At 47.6% G+C, this 17,936-nt stretch overlaps 1 protein-coding gene across 5 annotated transcripts in view; it reads right to left on the bottom strand.

The window, feature by feature from the left end:
* The window catches only part of Col6a3 (collagen type VI alpha 3 chain), an 83,233-nt gene that overhangs the window by 12,282 nt on the left and 53,015 nt on the right, over positions 1-17,936 (bottom strand). For all 5 annotated transcript variants that reach the window (XM_021657422.2, XM_021657423.2, XM_021657424.2 and 2 more), the window contains 22 exons: positions 17,751-17,777; positions 17,600-17,644; positions 17,441-17,494; positions 16,555-16,617; positions 15,963-16,028; positions 15,461-15,514; positions 13,891-13,926; positions 13,375-13,437; positions 12,659-12,721; positions 12,378-12,440; positions 11,062-11,124; positions 10,300-10,350; positions 10,124-10,159; positions 9,616-9,678; positions 8,587-8,649; positions 7,047-7,079; positions 6,930-6,966; positions 6,812-6,823; positions 6,243-6,736; positions 4,635-4,731; positions 2,197-2,895; positions 996-1,098 (listed from right to left, as the gene is read on the bottom strand). In XM_021657422.2, the coding sequence (XP_021513097.1) occupies positions 996-1,098; positions 2,197-2,895; positions 4,635-4,731; positions 6,243-6,736; positions 6,812-6,823; positions 6,930-6,966; positions 7,047-7,079; positions 8,587-8,649; positions 9,616-9,678; positions 10,124-10,159; positions 10,300-10,350; positions 11,062-11,124; positions 12,378-12,440; positions 12,659-12,721; positions 13,375-13,437; positions 13,891-13,926; positions 15,461-15,514; positions 15,963-16,028; positions 16,555-16,617; positions 17,441-17,494; positions 17,600-17,644; positions 17,751-17,777 (2,285 nt within the window). The remainder of the gene's footprint in view (positions 1-995; positions 1,099-2,196; positions 2,896-4,634; positions 4,732-6,242; positions 6,737-6,811; positions 6,824-6,929; positions 6,967-7,046; positions 7,080-8,586; positions 8,650-9,615; positions 9,679-10,123; positions 10,160-10,299; positions 10,351-11,061; positions 11,125-12,377; positions 12,441-12,658; positions 12,722-13,374; positions 13,438-13,890; positions 13,927-15,460; positions 15,515-15,962; positions 16,029-16,554; positions 16,618-17,440; positions 17,495-17,599; positions 17,645-17,750; positions 17,778-17,936) is intronic.

A 17,936-nucleotide genomic window follows, 5' to 3' on the forward strand; every position in this document is an offset into this window, starting at 1 on the left:
TTACTTTTAGAATCTACCACTAAGAAAATATCAAACAGCATATTAAAATAGAATTATTCAAAATGATTACATTAATTACAAATGTTATCCTATGTTCAATTGATAACAAATGGTGAAAAGTAAAAGGGAGAAGAATGAAAGTTTAACATTGTTCTAATTTAAATAATTAACTGAGTCATGTACATCAAAATCAAACCAAATCAGTACTATTTGTTTGTACCATTAGGTGAGGTGGCTCACACTTGTAATCCTAGCACACTGAAAAAATGAGACAGGAGAATTACCAATAGTTTGCAGCAAGCCTGGGCTACAAAGTAAATTTTAGGCCAGCATGGACTACACAGTAAGACCATGTCTCAAAAAGTCAAAAAGAAATGAGAGAGAGATTGGGAGAGAAGGAAGAAGGAGGAAAGGAGTGAGTAACGCAACATAGCAGGCCCTCGATTCAGTTCACACTTCCACACTTAAATCTAGGCTTTGGGCATATTTGACCCATAAAATATCATTTAAAGTACCAATGTGCTAGGCCTGCTTCAAGAGAACTTATATTTAATCTTTTCTCATGAAAACCCTCCGTGTCAATTTGTGAACAGTCCAGTCTGGGCCACTGGAAATTGAGAAAGCGTGGAGCAGAGATGAATCTTCCCTCCTAAGACCAGGCTAGACCAGCCTGTCCACCGCTGACAAACATATTCTCATCAATGTAAAGGCGACCGGGAAGGAGACAGAGAACCACCAAGCTGAACCCGGTCAGCTATCTCTAGCCCACAAGATTGCAAACTATTCTTGTTTTAAGTCTCTAAATTCTGGGTATTTCATTATGCAGCAGAAGACAACAAATACAAATGAATGTTTCTTTTCAAGAACTCACATTACTTTAGGGAAGTCATATTTCCATATTTCAATGTCTCCGTCCATGAACCTAGGGACTGGCTGAAGAGCCTCTATACTACGCTAGTGCTATGATACCTGGAATGACAATTATAATTACTCACATCTGTTTGTGACCAAACTTCACACCGTTCTTCACTGGTTGGTCCCCTTGGAACCAGTCACACTGTTTCCTGATATCTGGAGGCAGATAAAATGCATTTTCACCTAGAGGGGGAAAATTTGAATTTTGTGTGAATCATATGGAAATTAAAATTAGTGTTGAAGAGTTAGTTATATAAGTAATTGGGTGAGTCAGTTAAAGATAATATGCCCTCAATGTGAGAGAGTGAACCAGACTAGAAGGAAACTTGAAGTAGAAAGTATAACCGGTTCCAGACACTCATTGAACATCAAATTATAGCCCAGTTATATTCAGCGAGCTCTGAAAGCTTTGTTGGGCACACTCTTGTTTAATCCTCCTAAGATAGAAGCATGGAGCTGAGGCTAACCTCTGCTTCACATCTTCCCCTGAATCCTCTGTGGCAAAGGCCTTCAGAATGCGAATAGTGTGCTTTTTATGGTCCTCAGCTTTCTCTTGAGGGATGAGTACTCAGCATGAACATGCCTTCTTCATAGGCCTGCCTCGGGTGTTTGATATGCGGCCTGTGCTCATTCACTATGAATTATGCGAGGCCTCAACTGTCCACCTGGAGCACAGTCTCCAGAGATGACAGATAGAGAAACAAATTACCCATAGCCCTAAGTCCAGTGTCCAAAGGTGAAACTGTTGAAAAATGTTTTTTAAGGTACATGCAGAGCAGCTGCTGAAATAATGGAGGAGTATATAAGAGGGAAGATGTGTTTCACCCAGAGGCCAGCATGCGTTTGGTGGAAAAGCCCAAATCAGTGCAACTGCTTCTAGAGGTTTCTCTCAAGCCCCCTGACAGGATAGACTTCCTTAAGGCATGCCAGTATGCTAGGTCATGCATAGTCAATGTGTGTTTGGTCCATTTACAAATCCAGTTGTGAACTCTGGGTTTGGAACACGATCAGTGTCTTATTGATAGAAAGTACCAGTCAAATAGGCAGAAAAAGTGATCAAAGGAGGATAAAAGACATTGTCTATGTATGTCCTGTTGACTGTAGCTCCTAACTCAAGGCACAGGGTAGACACGTGTATATATACCTTTGTTGAATGGATGAACAAGGTCACATCAGCACATAGATGTATTTTCTATGACTGTTCATCTAGCCCTGTGACCTGACGGTAGGGGCCAGAAGAAAGCTAGAGCCAGAACATGCTATGTGCGACATGGGACTTACTGCTGACAAAGGATGGGAGCAGCCTCCCAAAGCGCATCAGAGGCTCCTCGTTGAGCTCGGTTGATTTGTCCACGAGTTTGAAGAAGACATCGTTGGGCTCACTGGCAAAGCTGTACACCTCCTTGACATTAAGCTTCCTGCCAATGCCCAGAACCACAAAGAAGTAGCCCTTGCACTTGGCCTGCAGGATGGCTCTCTGGGCCTCCTCCAGCTGCTGCCTCTGCATCTCACCAGTCAGCATCAGCACCACAATCTTGAGGTCCCGTGGGTTTGGCGCACTTTCAAAGACATTCTCTATGGTGTATTCAATGGCATTGCCCAGACCCACGGTTCCTTGCAGCTGGGTCATCCTCCTGCTGAGGAAATCTAGCAGCTTTTCCTTGGCACCATAGTCCGTCAGTGAAAATTCAACCCTCACAGGTGGAACACTGGCATTGGCCACAGATTCATAGGTAGCCTGTTGCACAACAGCTACTCTGGTAAAGTGCTGGGAGGCTTTGGGGTCTGGGCTCAGGTCCAGCTGTCTGACCACGTAGCCTATGTACTTCTTCATCTCATTGAACTGGAACAGGGTGGTGGCCTCTGAGCTGTCCAAGATGAAAGCCATGTCTATGTCCACATCGCTGCCTGCTGCCCTTCGGTCCCTAAAGGAAGGCCTCCAGCTGCCAAATCCACAGGATGGGTCGATATTGCAAATGTCTAGAAATAAAAAGCAGAGTGGCCCATTACCTTGTTGCCCCTACAGCATCTCAACATTCTGAGAGTCAGGTGGCTACACTCATCACAGGAGATAGAAACTCTGCTGGGAAGGATGATACACACCTGGAATCCAGGCACTTGGGAGGCTGAGGCAGGAGAATTAACAGTTTGAGGCAGCCAGCTGGGACACATACTTAGACTACGACTTACTGCTTTAATTGTAACCATATCTCAGTTTTTGTCCCTCATTTCACTAGATGAAACTTGATGATGACCTAATGTCTTTGTAGTTCTCCGTGAAACCAGACACTCCTGTCACTTGCTATTCCTTAAAGAAACATGCTCTAAAAATACTTCTGAGCCGACCCTGAATAATCATTTAGCCAATGTAGCTCATGCCTTAGTTGTACATAAAGGAATTAATGCTCAACTAAAAGGAAGCTTGATGGTGTTCAATCAGATTTGACCTCTTGCAGGAGCAAATTGATACCCTATGGCAAATCGCTCAACCTGGCTGTCAATGAAAGTATGCTGGACTTTGTGTCACTAGCATACAACATGAGAATTTCTCCTGCGCTGCAAATCTGTCTAAACAATTGTTGAGCTATATTTTAGGTAATTGGACTGGAGAATTCGATACTACGATGGAGCAGCTGAGAGTGGCCATTGTCACAGTAAATTCTACCGGAGTGGACGCAGGACTAGCCACAGGATTATCAACATGGATTGCTGCAGCCATGAATCATCTGAAGGAATGGGTGGGCATGGGAGTGTTAGCAGGCCTTCTGGTGTTGGTCTCCTTGGTTTGCCTGTGGTATATATGCAAGATTAGAGTCTCACAACAGTGTGATGCAGCCATGATCATTCAGGCCTTTACAGCCATTGAAGCAGGACATTCTCCCCAAGCATGGTTGGATACCATAAAAAGCTAAAATGTTACGCTCAGGATGGGAGGCTAAGCACTGCACTCAGGGTCAGCCGCTTTGGACCCAGAGAAGAGCATGTCTCATTGCATGCGGGTTGATGCCCCAGGTCCCGCCTCTGAGAAAAAGGTATCAGACGGGTCTGATGCTCTTTGGGTGGATGACACCTAAATGAACATCTGTACAAAGTCCCAATTTATTTCTAATATCAGAGATCAGACCTCTACTCTTGCCTGATGCGTCTAAAACAAAAAGGGGGAACTGTAGAGAGCTGCGGAATGCTATGCCTTAAAGATGGAGCTGGTTTCCGCCTTCCACCTTCCCGATGGTGAGTGCTCTCTGTCACGAACAACTCCACATTTGGCTAAGGCCGAGGATCTGGCTTGCTTCTATGTATGTGGACCTATCTGCATTGCCCCCGTGGCACGCCTCGGTTGGCTACCCAGAGGCTATTTAAGCTGTGGGCTGGCTTTCCCCGGGGTCCGAGGATTGTTCAATGTTCCTGAATAAACTGCATTGAAAAAAAAATAAATAAAAAAAAAATAAAAACACACACACAAAAAAAAAAAGAATTAAAAAAATAAAAAACTTAGACCCTCAAAAAAAAAAAAAAAATACTTCTGAGCCAAGCAAGTAGGCTCTAGATTCTAGGACACATCCTTGAGTGGCCTTTACGTTAATAAATATAATGAGCCTTGAGTCTTAATTCAACGTGAGCTCTTTCAATACATCATCACTCTTCATTCAAATGTCTCCCTGTAATCATAACTTCAGTGACTGGCTAGACAGATCCCCATGACCAGATGAACAGCTTACCCAAGCAAACATGACAGGTACGAACATTCTTCAGGAAGTCTGTGAGATCCCTCCTTGCAGGCAGAACCAGAGCATGTCCCACTGCTGTGTTATTGATCTGGTTTAGACAAAGGGAGATGTTGGGATGGACACACGCATAAGGAGCCATTATGCAAACACACAGTAGCAAGAGGACAAAATCAATGAGATAAACTTCCCCATGGCACAGCACCTTATCATTTGGACTCTGGTTGCTTAGATGATTAATTAGACACTTACCAAAGTGTCTGGTACATCCCTAAGAAATAGTGGGGGGCTAAAAAAATATCATGGTGGTGGTTTTTAACAATGGCAGCAGATAGCAAACACTAATCCGTCCCCTTTCCGTGCTCTCTCCAGTTTAGACAATGACAAGGCAAACAAGAATATCACTTCTAGGGGATGAAAAGGCCCTGCCCACCACAGTGCTGGGCATGTGGCATCCATGTAACGAATGAATGAGTGAGAGAATTCCTTTGTGATCTGTATAACCCCATGTGCTTCTGGGTCACCTCGCTCACACACAGTACATTGAACAAAAATGTTCCCTCACAAAACTCATGTCCAGGAGCTCAGATTTAAAGCTGAACTCCAAACCTAGTGTTTGACCCCAAGCCAGGCTGCAGTTTGGCAGAATAAATGCTGAAGGATGGTGGCACTGATTGAAGCATAGCTTGCTGACAGGAAGTGGTGGTCCCAGCTGGCAAGATACAGAGCTCAGATCACCCAACCTTACCTCACAAGAAAAAAACACAAGACACAGGTGGCAGTGGAGACTCAGGACACCTAATTCTGGTCGGGGCTCCTGTCCTTTGTACCTACTGTCCATGTGTCTTGACTAATGTCCTTAGAAACAGCCCTCAATAAAACTCAGTTATTCAGTTACAGCTAAACACACAAGTGAGATCAGGATATGTCCTCTGCACAGCCCGCCCCGGGGGCCTAGCTAAGGAAAGGTTTGCATAGTGGTTGGGATCCTAAGGCTACTCATATTCTGAGGACCTCACCAAGAGGCTCTAGGTACCTGCTATGGCCAGCTCTGGAAGCGTCTCCTCCAGAACAGAGCAGGGAGCTGTATCCAGTGCATGGGCCTCAGAATCTAGTGGCCCAGCAGCCCCTCCATACACAAGGACCTCACTAACCATGAGACCTTCTTACCCGTAAGGAGGGAATGAAAGTATAAAGTTTAGACATGTGTTATAGGAAGTAAACGCCCAGGACAGGGTCATATGAAACTCAAATTGAGGCAGTTGGTGAGAAGCCAGAACTATCCTACACCACTGAGAGACAGAATCCACCCACACCAACAACCTCGACTTGACCAGCAAGAACACAGAGCCTTGCTACCTAGCCGGAACTACCAGCCTGCATGGCGGGACCTGGAGAAAGTAAGTTACAGTCTTCCAGATGCTGATACAGATACTGAAACCATAGGCTTCTCTAGACACCTCACACAAGCTCTCAATCATCCCAGCCCCATTAGGACCTTTCAGAAGCTAAAGGACACAGATCCTTCATGGAAAACATGGCATTGCTTAGAGTGCTCTCAAAGATGAGAGGGAGGAGGATGCCAAAGCACAGAGCACCGACCTGCAAGGCATTGATGAGCTGTCGGTCCTCCTGGCTTGTAAGGAACAGGGGTGTGATCCCCGCATCCGAGAGCTTGAGCACAGCATCTCGGAGCTGGGGGGACGCTCTTGTGGGCTTATTGCTGAAGAAAACGGCCACTTTCCTCATCAGGAATCCATTCCTCACACGTTTAAATGTGTTCCTGGCCACGAACGACATTGCGGTCTCCAGGCTCTGCTGCTTAGTTGTCACAGTCATTTGGAGATTGCGAATACTGTCTAAGAGGGCAGCCTTCTTCTTGGAGTCAGCAAACCGGATCTCCGTGGTCACCTCATTACTATAGGTGACCACAGCCACTCGGGCACCCCTCGGACAGTTGCTCTCAGCAATGGTCAGATCTCCCACAATGCTCAGGATCACATCTCGCATCCGGGTGAAGGTGTCCTGAGTGACTCCCTCAGAGGTGTCCAGAGCGAAGGCAAGTTCTGTTGGGAATACAGGGCACTCCAGGGGCCCTGTGGGAATGGGGTTTCAGAGGTAAGTCCTACTCACCACACGTCTCAGAAGAACGTGAATTCACCAATACTCACCATAGCAGCAAGCTATAAAGGAAACAAAGAGAAGAAGAGATGAAAGCCAGGTCTGCCTGTGAGAATGGTGGGTGTGAAAACATGACCTGTCTTGGGCGGCAGAAGAGTGAGTACTTACGGCATTTGTCTTTGATGCTCTGGATGAGGGCACATTGCTGTGAAGGGAAATGAACGTGTTAGGAAGAGCGGGCAACAGGCATGTAAAACAACAGCTCACCCCAAACGTGCTACTTACGTCAACGGAGTCGCCTCGGTTGCCCTTGTGACCCTGTAAAACCAAGCAAGGAGAAGTCTGAGAGAGGAAGCAGATGTGCAGTGTAGCATTAGATGGAAAGGGGGCTGGGAGAAGGGAGGGCAGGCACAATCAAATCATGGCATGTCCATGAGTGGAAATGTCAGAGTGAAACCCAATAGCACAATGAATATGTGTTAAGAATGATAATAAGGAGGAAAATGAAAAACACTCCTTTAGCCACAGGAACGTGATGGGAAGCAACACACACCACATAGCCTTGAGCCTCTACAGCCCCTCTGTCTAAATTCAATTCCACTGCTTGAGCAGAAGAAAGACACTTTTGAAGACAGAATGTTCTCCCTAGGAAGTGAGCTGGCTCTGAAGACAAACCACCCCTCACCCCTGGAAGGTCGTGGTTCATCCATATAACCCATGAATCCAACCACAACCACCTGGGGCCCTCTCAACTGCTCTTGGCAATAAACACAGCTTCTCTCGAGAACACAGCTCCTCCAGTATGCTTGCTCTGCATGGCCTGGATCCCTAACGAAGCGAAGGTAAGGAATCATGGCATGTCCCCTCCATGTCAAAAGTACCTCATCTCGGCAGGATTCTATCCCTGCAAGCTCTAAGAACAGACTCATGACTGTCCTTTGTGTTTTGTCATCTTGTGGGCTACTGGCTGTCTCCCTGAGGCAGTTTCTCTTGGCTAGCAATAACTGGCTCAGCACACCCCATGCCCATCACATCCACAGGATCAGCCTTCTTCTCTTGGCTTCGAGAAACCCAGTCCCTCAAATTTTCCATCTAGGAGTGGCTGGCCAACTCCTGGTTACCTTGTCCATCCTTCCTTGAACCTCATGCATTTCAATAGAGGAAAAAAACCAAATATGGAAACAGTGGTATCAGTCACAGAGATTCCTCCTGGGCCCTGGGAAAAGCATGACTGATGGGTTTTAAACAAGGAGTCAGTGGCTCCCTTGAGACTTATAACCAAAGTAAGTGCTCCCCAAACCCAGATTTGGTCTAGTTGTGCAACTTCTACAAGATGCAAGCAAATATACGGCAACTTGCTCTCTCTGAACCAACCTATAGTAGTAAATTACAAAGGTAAATTTATATTATTCCCTGAATCACAGAGTGGCATGTAAAACATATTTACAGCTCAGTGATAGAGTGCTTTCCTGGTATGAATGGGGCCTTGGGTTCAATTCCTAGTACCACACAAAGAATTGCTATTTCTTTTCTTCTTAATGGCTCTAGGGACTAGAGCATCTTGCTCACTGCAAGCATATGCTGTGCACTGAACTACATCCCCAGCACCCATAAAACATTTTTTCAAAGCTTATTATTTCAAAACTCAAATATACTTTTCTCCATCACAGTATCAGAAAGGGAGGCAGTTTAAGAAACAAATAACACAAGTACAGGAAAGCTTTCGGAGGCGAGAAGATGGCTGAAAGTTTTCAGAGCTCAGATGACAGCACCCATTGCACCTCCCTCCGCCTACTGACGTGTTTGCAACCGGATGGATACTTACAGATGGCCCTGGGTAGCCAGGGTCTCCCTTCTGTCCAACTATCCCTGGAGGTCCTGAATTTCCCTAGAGGAGGTAGAAGATGGAACATCTTAGCTCCTGTAGGTGGAAGGGTGGTAGGAGGAACCTCTTCCAACCTTCCCTATCACCATGAGAAGTCTTTCACTTCAACAGGGCTCGATTGTCTCGAAAATTCAGAGGGAAGAATAAATGACCCCAAAGAGCCTGAGTCTCCACACTGCACACTCTGGCAAGCTCAGGTAAGACAGCTGATTGTCCCAAACCATCACTAACAGTCCTCTGAGTGTTCAAGAGGATTAGTGGCTGCCAATCAGATAGATAAATATTCATGGACACACTACCCCATTGTTTCAAAATTATCTAGAATGATGTCTTTACTGATCAAAGTCTTTATGGATCAAAGTAACTGGGTAATTAGTGTTATTAACCATATTGTAGGCTAAAAACAACCGTCAGTCTCATGTATCTATATCTGGAGCATGAATTGAGACTCTGTCAATTAATATTGGAGGGTAACCGAATGATCGTTGAAGAAACAAATCCAGAAGCAATCAAAGTGAGAGGAAAATGGATCTCATCAACCTGGAAATGAGGAGCCCATAGTCTGGGCATGGCTCACCTGGAATGTGCCAGGCTCCTAAGCCACCTCCACCCTCCACTAAGCCCTGCTCCCTGACATCCGAATAGACACGGAATGATGAAGACTGACACCAGCCAACCTAAGTCCTAAACCTCTTTGGCACCGTGATGGAATAATCCATGGGCTAGTGACCTTTGAAACATGCTGGATAAAGGGGTGCCAGGCTCTCCCCACAATAGGCCATGGCCAAAGGATAAACACAATTAGAATAGGCTGTGAGGACCCTGGTTTGAAACTTGAAATTCACTTCTACCACCTGGGCTATCACTGGTCAGGTTGAGAAAGAAGAGGATTTTTTTTAAGCTCAGTATCCCATCACACTGCCATGAGCCTGCTCATTCCCACCCACAACAAGGTCTGGGCAAACTTACCCTTCTGCCTCTGATGCCTTTGGGTCCTGGTGGTCCATCAGCCCCTGGCTCACCAGGGGTACCCTGGGAAGAGAGCCAAGAAGGGACACATCAAGGTCTGCAACAGAAAGTCTTGCGGGGGTCCCTGGGGCAGGGCCCCAGCAGAGAATCTGGACCACACTTTTCAAATAGCTAACTGGTTCACATCTATAAGTGGCTCCAGTTTGGTGCCACTTGCAAGGAGCCTGGATTTATTTCTTCACTGGCATTACTGCCAAATGGCTTATGGTATTTACAGGTCCCAGATTCTTCCACTGTCCACATAACCTCAATCACCATGGACAAGAAGCACTGCCAAGTCCATCCATATAGGAGGGAGCCTCTCAGAGAGATCAGAGACTTTCCCAGTGTGGCCCTGGAGTAAGTGGCTGACCCAAGACTAAAGCTGAAGTGTTCTGACTCCTGGGAATGTTCTGACTCCAGGCTTATCCACAAGCAGTGCTAACGCTCCATCATTTGGGGCACTCACCTTTGGTCCTGGATACCCAGGGAAGCCTCTTTCCCCCTGTAAAACACAATAAATGCTTCAGTATGGGATCCCAACTTAAAGCCATCTAAAATCAATTTTGATACAAGGATGTCAGAAGCCATCCTTGGAGGCTCTCAACAATTGGAACTTCTCTAGAAACTTAAACAGATACGTACTTTTTTGCCTCTACGTCCTTCACTGCCAACTCCGTCTCTTCCATCATCTCCCTAAGAGGAACAAGAGACTGTTACTGTGAGCCATTGCACCAGACACCTCACAGCCACCATGTCACACTATCCCCATCCTTAACAGAGGGTGAGCGCATGAGTGATTTCAGACCAAAGGACCAGTGAAGGAAGCCTCCATCTCTGTGCCCCTCCTCCACAGGTGTGAGCAAAGTCGTGTCCACTCAGATCTACATGAGCATTAATCTGTGAGCCTCCCTCACAACAGGAATATTGACCTCAACTTCGCAGGCCTCCTGAGTGTTCTGGGCTTAGGTCTTACACTCTGGTCCCCAAGCCCTAACCTGCCATCCATTCCAGACAGTCCTCCTCTGAACCCCTGGGCTCTGTGTCTCCAGGCCTGTGATCCACCGTGATGCAGTCATTCAGGTGAACACTGTTAACTGTTCCTCAACAAGAGGAACATGCTGAAGAGACGTGTCGGTATTTTAAAATTTGGGGTTATAATTGGGTGTCTGGTCTTTTTACAGAGTCTTCAAGAAGAAGAGCTCATTTTAGGAAAACTCCTAAGAGCCTGTAGATTTCATTTGCACTCATAAAGCTGCCGATGAATTAAAACTCATTTTGAAAGGAGCAGCTTTTATCGTTTTAACCATATGCCCAATAACTCAAGCAGGGAACCACAAGCCTCTCTAGGTCCCTGCTTTCTGCACCTGTCATCAGCGAGCCCTGCAGGGCACTGGGTGGCCTTACCGTCTCCCCACGGGGTCCACGGTTCCCGATGCCTCCCTTCGGCCCTGGTTCTCCTGGCTCACCCTATTCAGGGGAAACAAGGATGAGACGCTGAGTGGAGGCCAACTCATGGGGTCCCAAACACCACGATTGCCACACTGGTGTCAGGGGTAGTGATGTCCAAGGGCGGGTTTCCCATAACCTCACCTTTTGGGTTTCCATGAGATCAGTTTTTTAATTGTAATAAGCCAGGCACAGCAAGACAAGTGCCACATGTTGCCTTACACATGAAGTGGCAAAGGCTGACGTCATGATGGAGTGGAGGCCCAGGATCAGTAAGGGGCAGAGGGGCGGGGACACACCATACATGCATAGCAGGAGCCAGCACGCTGTTTAGGAGAGTGCTCTAGTGGGCACTGTGGGATGACTGCAGTGCGAGACAATTTGCTACGTATTTCAATAAGAAGAGAGAGGTTCACGGGTCCTGAGACAAAGAAAGGCCCATTTTTCTACCCTTATCAACTCTATGTGTGAATATCACATTGTGCCCTATAAATAGGCACTGTTACATACGTATTTTTAAAATGCCAAGTGCAGGAGCTGTGAAATGGCTCAGGAAGTAAAGGTGCTTTGGCTGCCAAGCCTGATAACCCGAGCTCAAGCCCTGAATCCCATGTGGTGGAACAAGAGAACCAAATCCCACCAAACTGTCCAATGACTCTTACATACCCAGTGTGGTGTGTACACAGACACACACTGGATAAAGAGATAGATAGATGATAGATAGATAGATAGATAGATAGATAGATAGATAGATAGATAGATACATACATACATACATACATGCGTACATGCATGCATTTTTAAAAAATTTTTTAAATTTCTAATTAAAAATTATATATATTTGCGCATGGTCTCACTACATAGACTAGGCTGGCTGAAAACTTATAGTAATCCTTCTGCTCCAGGCTCCTACCAAGTGCTGAGATTACAGGCATAAGCCACCTCAAATGACTGTGTATCTACCTTTTTTTTTTCATGGTTGGGAGTGTTTTTGAGACCTCTATATAGTCCTGGCTGTCCTGGAACTCACTGCGTAGACCAGGCTTGTCTCAAATTCGCAGACATTCACCCGCCTCTGCCTCCCAAGCGCTGGGATTAAAGGCGTGCTCCGTCACTAATTGTAACATTCGTGTGTGGCCAGTGGAGAAAATCAGGGCTGGGAGGGGAGGTTTGTGTTTGTGACATTGGTGCACAGGGGAAGAGGCAAGGGAAAGGGCAGGCAGTGGGAGGTGGCAGCATCCAGCTCTGCAAAGCTCTGCTTTCTCCAGACAAACCTTCCTCCCCAGTGGACCCGTCCTGCCGCGTTCTCCAGGAGCCCCAGGAGTGCCCCCGCTTCCCTGTAAGAAAAGCAGAGAGGGTGCATGAAACATCAACTACCAGATCCTGGCTGTCCCTCATCCGAGGCCAGGGGTCCACCTGCAAATCCCAAGCACTCAGCGATACTTGGTGCTACCCACTCAAGCCCACAGGTCACAGAGCGGCCCTGCAGATGCCACACCGTCGGCCACGCCCACACCCACACCAGCTCCTCCAGCCCACACCCTCAGAAGCCTACCCGAGGTCCAGGAATTCCTTGTTCCCCAATCAGGCCTGGTGGACCAACGGGACCAGGTGGGCCCTAGAGAGTGAAAGGCCATGTCACAGGTGAGTGCGGCTGGGCTGAGCCTATGAAATCCATCCCAAAGAGTGGCAACAACCCAAATGCTAATGAACCAATGAATAGAAAAACTGCTCTTCATCCATGTGCTATGACATGTCTAGATTTCAGAAAAATTATGCTAACTGAAAGAAGCCAAACATAAAGATCCACAGATCAAGTGATTCCATTTTACGAAAAGTTCTGAACAGGCAAATCTATGAAGACAGGAATTCCAGTGTTGGCCAGAGGTTGAGGGCGTCAGGGTTGGAGGTTAGAGGGTGAGGGTCAGTAAAGGTGAGGGGCAAAGGCGGCGGGGGCAGCGAGGTAGAGGGCAGTAAGGGGAGGTGACAGGAGTTAGGATGACAGGGGTGAGGATCTATAAGCGTGAGGGGACATGGCTGAGGAACGACAATGGAGGACAACAGGGTGGGGTTGATAGGGTGAGGACAACAAAGGCAGAGAGCATCGGGAGGGACTGTGCAATGTCTCCTTTGGGGTTAGTCAAATGTTTTCAAATTACTACACAATGCGGCGAACGCCGTAAGTGCTGTGGAACTGTTACCGAAGTCTGTGTCATGCGACCACAGCCTTGATTCAAAACAAAGGGGCAAGGGTCACGCCAGGATACTAACCTGTGAGCCTCTGGTCCCCTGCTCTCCTTCAAAGCCTGGCTGGCCAGGACCGCCCTTGTTGCCCTTGGAGACAAGACAAGCAGTTAAACAAACCCAGCTCTCTGTGCCAGACTGGGGAAAGGGTGTGGATGGTGGCCATGGGGGGCAAAAACCTGTCATGGGGCAGCAGCCGTCTCTCTGAGCTTGCACAAATTGTTACTTGCCTGTTCCATGGGACAACTTTGATAAATAAAGGATTTTTTGGACTGAATCCTCTCTGGCACAGGCATGAAGGCCAGATACATGGACGTGCCTGAGAGAGGGATGCCCCAAACTCTACCTGTCAGCCTTCTCCGCTCCTTCCATCCAATCTGGAAGCTACACAAAACACCTTTTAGCGCAGAAGAGGCTGCGTTTGAGACAGTGATGGAGAAGGAGGCAGGGTTGCTGTAAGCTGTTGGCCAGGGACACTATCGTGATCCCTGGGGCTGACTGTGTAAGAGACAAGAGACATGCCAATCCAGTCCAGTGGCTCACCTTAGCTCCCGCAGGTCCCCTCCGTCCAGAGCCACCCTGTGGAAGAGGGAGTGTGACTTTAAGGAAGAGACGGGATACCAACACATGTGCTCACTCTATGGTAGTGCAAACTCCACGCCTAGGAAGCTGGCGAGCTCACACCAGCTTCACACCAACCCTCCAACCCATCCGCAGCAGGTTCCGCTTCTATGCTGTGCCTGCTAGTCAGTTACCCCAGTGAAAGGCTGGGAATGACTTCTGACCTGCCAAGGAAAATAATGGCTTCTGGCTGCAGAAACCCAGCCAGTTCCCAGAGAAGAATGAGAAGCAGGAATGCGAACCTGCCCATTGCTCTGACTTAGTGGGGCTGAGACACTCCCCCACGGTGGAGAGAGTCCTGGGTTCTCAACCCTCCCAGCCAACTACAACAAGTGCAAACCCAGTTCATACATGTGAACCTGAAAGCTGGGCTCATGTCTTGGCAACTTCTTCCTGGATGTTCCAGAGGTAGGCCTTAGTTTTAAAATATGGGCTCTCTGCAGAAGGACTCAGGGATTCCCACCTCAGGACTGATCCAGTGGAAAGTTGGGGCAGGGGACCTGTGGGTGTGCTAAGCTGTCTCTGCAAGGCCAGGGGCTTGGTCAACCTAAGGGTCACATTCTTCATCCTCAGGGGATTAGCTCAGCCACTCTGCAGTCACCACAGTGCTGGCTGCCTTCCTGGGGTCAGTGTGAATATGAGAGCCGCTCTTATCCTGCATAGAGTAGCTATCCAGCCCTGTTGCTCCCTAAGGAACATTCCATCAAACTTGCTGCCTCGTTGCTCCCTGGCAGCCTATGGAGGCCGGAAAAGGCAGCCGAGGAGTGCTCTAACGCCAGGGAGCACCTCTTAGTCTGTGTTTCGTGTAGCAGAGTTCTCAAGGAAGAGACGAAGGCCTCTCTGTTGGTGCTCACCAAGGCAAATTTACTGTGTTCCAGCTCCTGCCACTCAGCAAGCCCCTACACTGAGACTAAAAGGGGCCCTGGTTCCAACAAGAGTTTCTGCCTCATTCATGTAGTGAACAATACCGTACCCAACCACTGGACTTTCATTCATGTCCCAAAACTGTTGGGGACATGAGCTGAGTTACAAAGGCTTATAGCAATATAGTTGTGGCTCAACCATATTAATCCACCACCACACGCAGACTTTTACATGGGTGCTGGAAGGCAGGCTCAATCTCACGAGCCTGTGTGGTAAGCATTTGGCCGACCGAGCATGAAAGCCCTTGCTAGCTAACTAAGCCATGTTCTGGGGCCTCCCTGAAGCCTCCAGAACTGCAAGCCAAGAAAATGATCTAGGGGCACAGCAACATTAATTAGTCAAAAGCAAAAGGCTCCTCATTTTAAATTGATGCAAATGGTTTGGGTTTTAGTACTGTATCTATACAGCATAAGACAGACAGACAGATGATTTCAGGATTGGCTCCACATTCCACCCTCCACCTCCTTCTCCCAGTAATGAGCTGTCCCACAGCTGAGCTCCAGGCACTATGCACCAGTCACTTGCCACTGATTCCCCCTGGCAGAGCCCAGCATTCCAAAGTACTCACATCCTTCCCTGGGTCTCCTGGCCTTCCCGAGATGCCATCTCTGCCTGGGAGACCCTGATATTGGGAAAAAAAAACTGATGTGAGATTCTCATCTGCAGAGAAGAACATTAAACCCCAGAGTGTGTTGCTGGAGATGGAGCAGGGGGTCAGGGAGGTCTCTATTTCCAGGAGAGTGTCTGTCGGGAGGACAGAGCTCCAGCACTCTTGGGAAGCATAAGGCTCAGGCTCTGTATCAGGCTCAGTATCAGCTCAGAATCAGGCTCTGTATCATCCCTTCAAGACTTTGGCCTCACCAGAACTGTCTGCATGGCTGCCTGGGAGCACCCTGATGGCCAGTCCTGCAGAGGCTGCCCTCCCAGGCACTGTACCAGCTCTGGGGGGAGGGGGGTAGCACTGCTGATCTCATTGAGTCTGCAGTTCATGGGGGATCAGGGGCACTGAAGCTGGTGAGGCGTGACTCCTGCCCTGAGCACAGAGGATCTCTGAGTATGGATTACTGTACCATGGGGCCAATGTCGCCTGTCTCTCCTTTGGGTCCTCTCTGTTGGCTGTCCCGTCCTGAGTCACCCTGAAAACAAGAGGTTGGGGAATGAGCCCCATGAGTAAAGAAACCACAGCCATTAGAATTCTTAGTGAGAGATTGGAGGGAAGGCTCTCGAAGACAGTCCTTCAAGCCACACCCTGGCCAGCTGACACCCAGAGCCTAACCAGGGCCCCAGTGGGGTGGCACAAGTCCTTCCTTACTGAGGACAGTCAGCCTAACATTCCATCTTCTACCACAGAGGTAGGTGGCCTGCAGAACAGGCCATCTCAGCAGCGGCTCTTCTTAAAGGGTTACAAAGCCACAAAGCAGAGAGCTGCATAGGCAAATGCAGTATCCAGAGGTCGTCTCAGAAAGACCCTCAGACATGCCCCTACCAAGAGACTTGTAAATGCCTTTTATGCTGGAAACAAATCATCTCCAATGACCCCCAAATTTGAAAGGAAAAGATAAATTCCATGTTTTAAAACAATTTCCAAATGTAAAGCACTCCTTTCTTCTTCTCCCATTAGCCCCTTCCCCATGAAATCCACAATAAAGAAGTCTTCCTTACCGGGTCACCACGAATCCCAACATCTCCTCTCTCGCCTTTTTCTCCCTTGGGTCCTTTGTCACCCTAAACCAATCACACAGCGCAAGTTTAAAACTGGATATTTCTGGTGGGATTTTTCTTTGACAAGTATTTGAGCAAGTATTTGAAATTTATAACATGATGCCACAAGATATATGCAGGTGTGGGATGGTTGCTATGGTGAAGAAAACGATTGAATCTATTGCTCCGGTCGATTGCTTTGCTTCTGTAATCAATAGCGGATGTCTGCTATTCTGGCCAGAATCTCTAATGCATCCAAGTTTATTTACCGTAACTCTCAGGCTGTAAACCTCCACATCATTCATCAAAATCACACTCCTCATTTTGTAAGCCTCATAAGAACACCTGTTGCCTTTTTCCATTTATCATGAAGCAGGAAAAGAAAATCACTTCTTTCCTAAGATTTATTTTCTTTGTTAGTATGTGTATGTGTCTGCCTTTGTTGCAGTATCTGCAGAGGCCAGAGGGGCCACCACATCCCCTGGAGTGGATCGAGCAACAGTTCTGAAACATCCAACCAGAGCACTAGGAACTGAACTGGGTCCTCTGTTAGATTAATGTGTCTTAGCGGCTGAGACATCTTTCCATTCCCAAGCCATATCAAAATGTTTCTAATGTGTTTAGCTAGTACACAAATGTTTCCTGGAGAGCCAGTCAGTGACAGGCATTGGGAATTCATTTGTGATACAACTAGTCTCCACCCTGTGGGACATGCTTTCCGACAAGGAAACAGCAGATAGGGTGTTCCAGCTGAGACGAGGAAACCATGGAAAGCATACTGAGTGGTCCCTGGAGAAGGTGTTACGTGCCCCCTCCACCCCAAGAAGTGAGATAAGGGAACACCTACCCTTCTTCCAGGACTTCCCTTTTCTCCGGAGGAACCAGGCAACCCCTTGTCTCCCTGTAAGGACAAAGAGAATGGGTCATGCAATGAGACAACAGCTCTTATGGACTGCCGGTGACTGGGACCTCAGGAGTAGAAGCAAAGTGAAGGAAAGTCACTTACATCTTCACCGTCCAGACCATCCAAGCCAATTTCTCCTAGTTCACCCTGAGAAGAAAGACAGACAGTGAGTGTAACAAGTTATTGCAGCAAGGAAAAATAAGAAGTATTGGGGGGAGAGGGCTCATTAAAACAAACAAGCAAACTTTAATACCTTCTCTCCTGGGAATCCTCGAGAGCCCTGGAAGGTGAGGGGACAGAGGAAACATGAGTGAAAGGCAGCCAGTCCCTCTTGGGCAGAAGCCAAGTGATATCTCTCTGCCTGCGTCTGAATGCCTCCGGTTCTGAGGATTCTATGTTAAACATACGTTCTGGCTTGCTTCCTGTCTCCCCAACAAGG

This window comes from Meriones unguiculatus, chromosome 15, assembly GCF_030254825.1.
Source record: "Meriones unguiculatus strain TT.TT164.6M chromosome 15, Bangor_MerUng_6.1, whole genome shotgun sequence".
NCBI classification, from domain to species: domain Eukaryota; kingdom Metazoa; phylum Chordata; class Mammalia; order Rodentia; family Muridae; genus Meriones; species Meriones unguiculatus.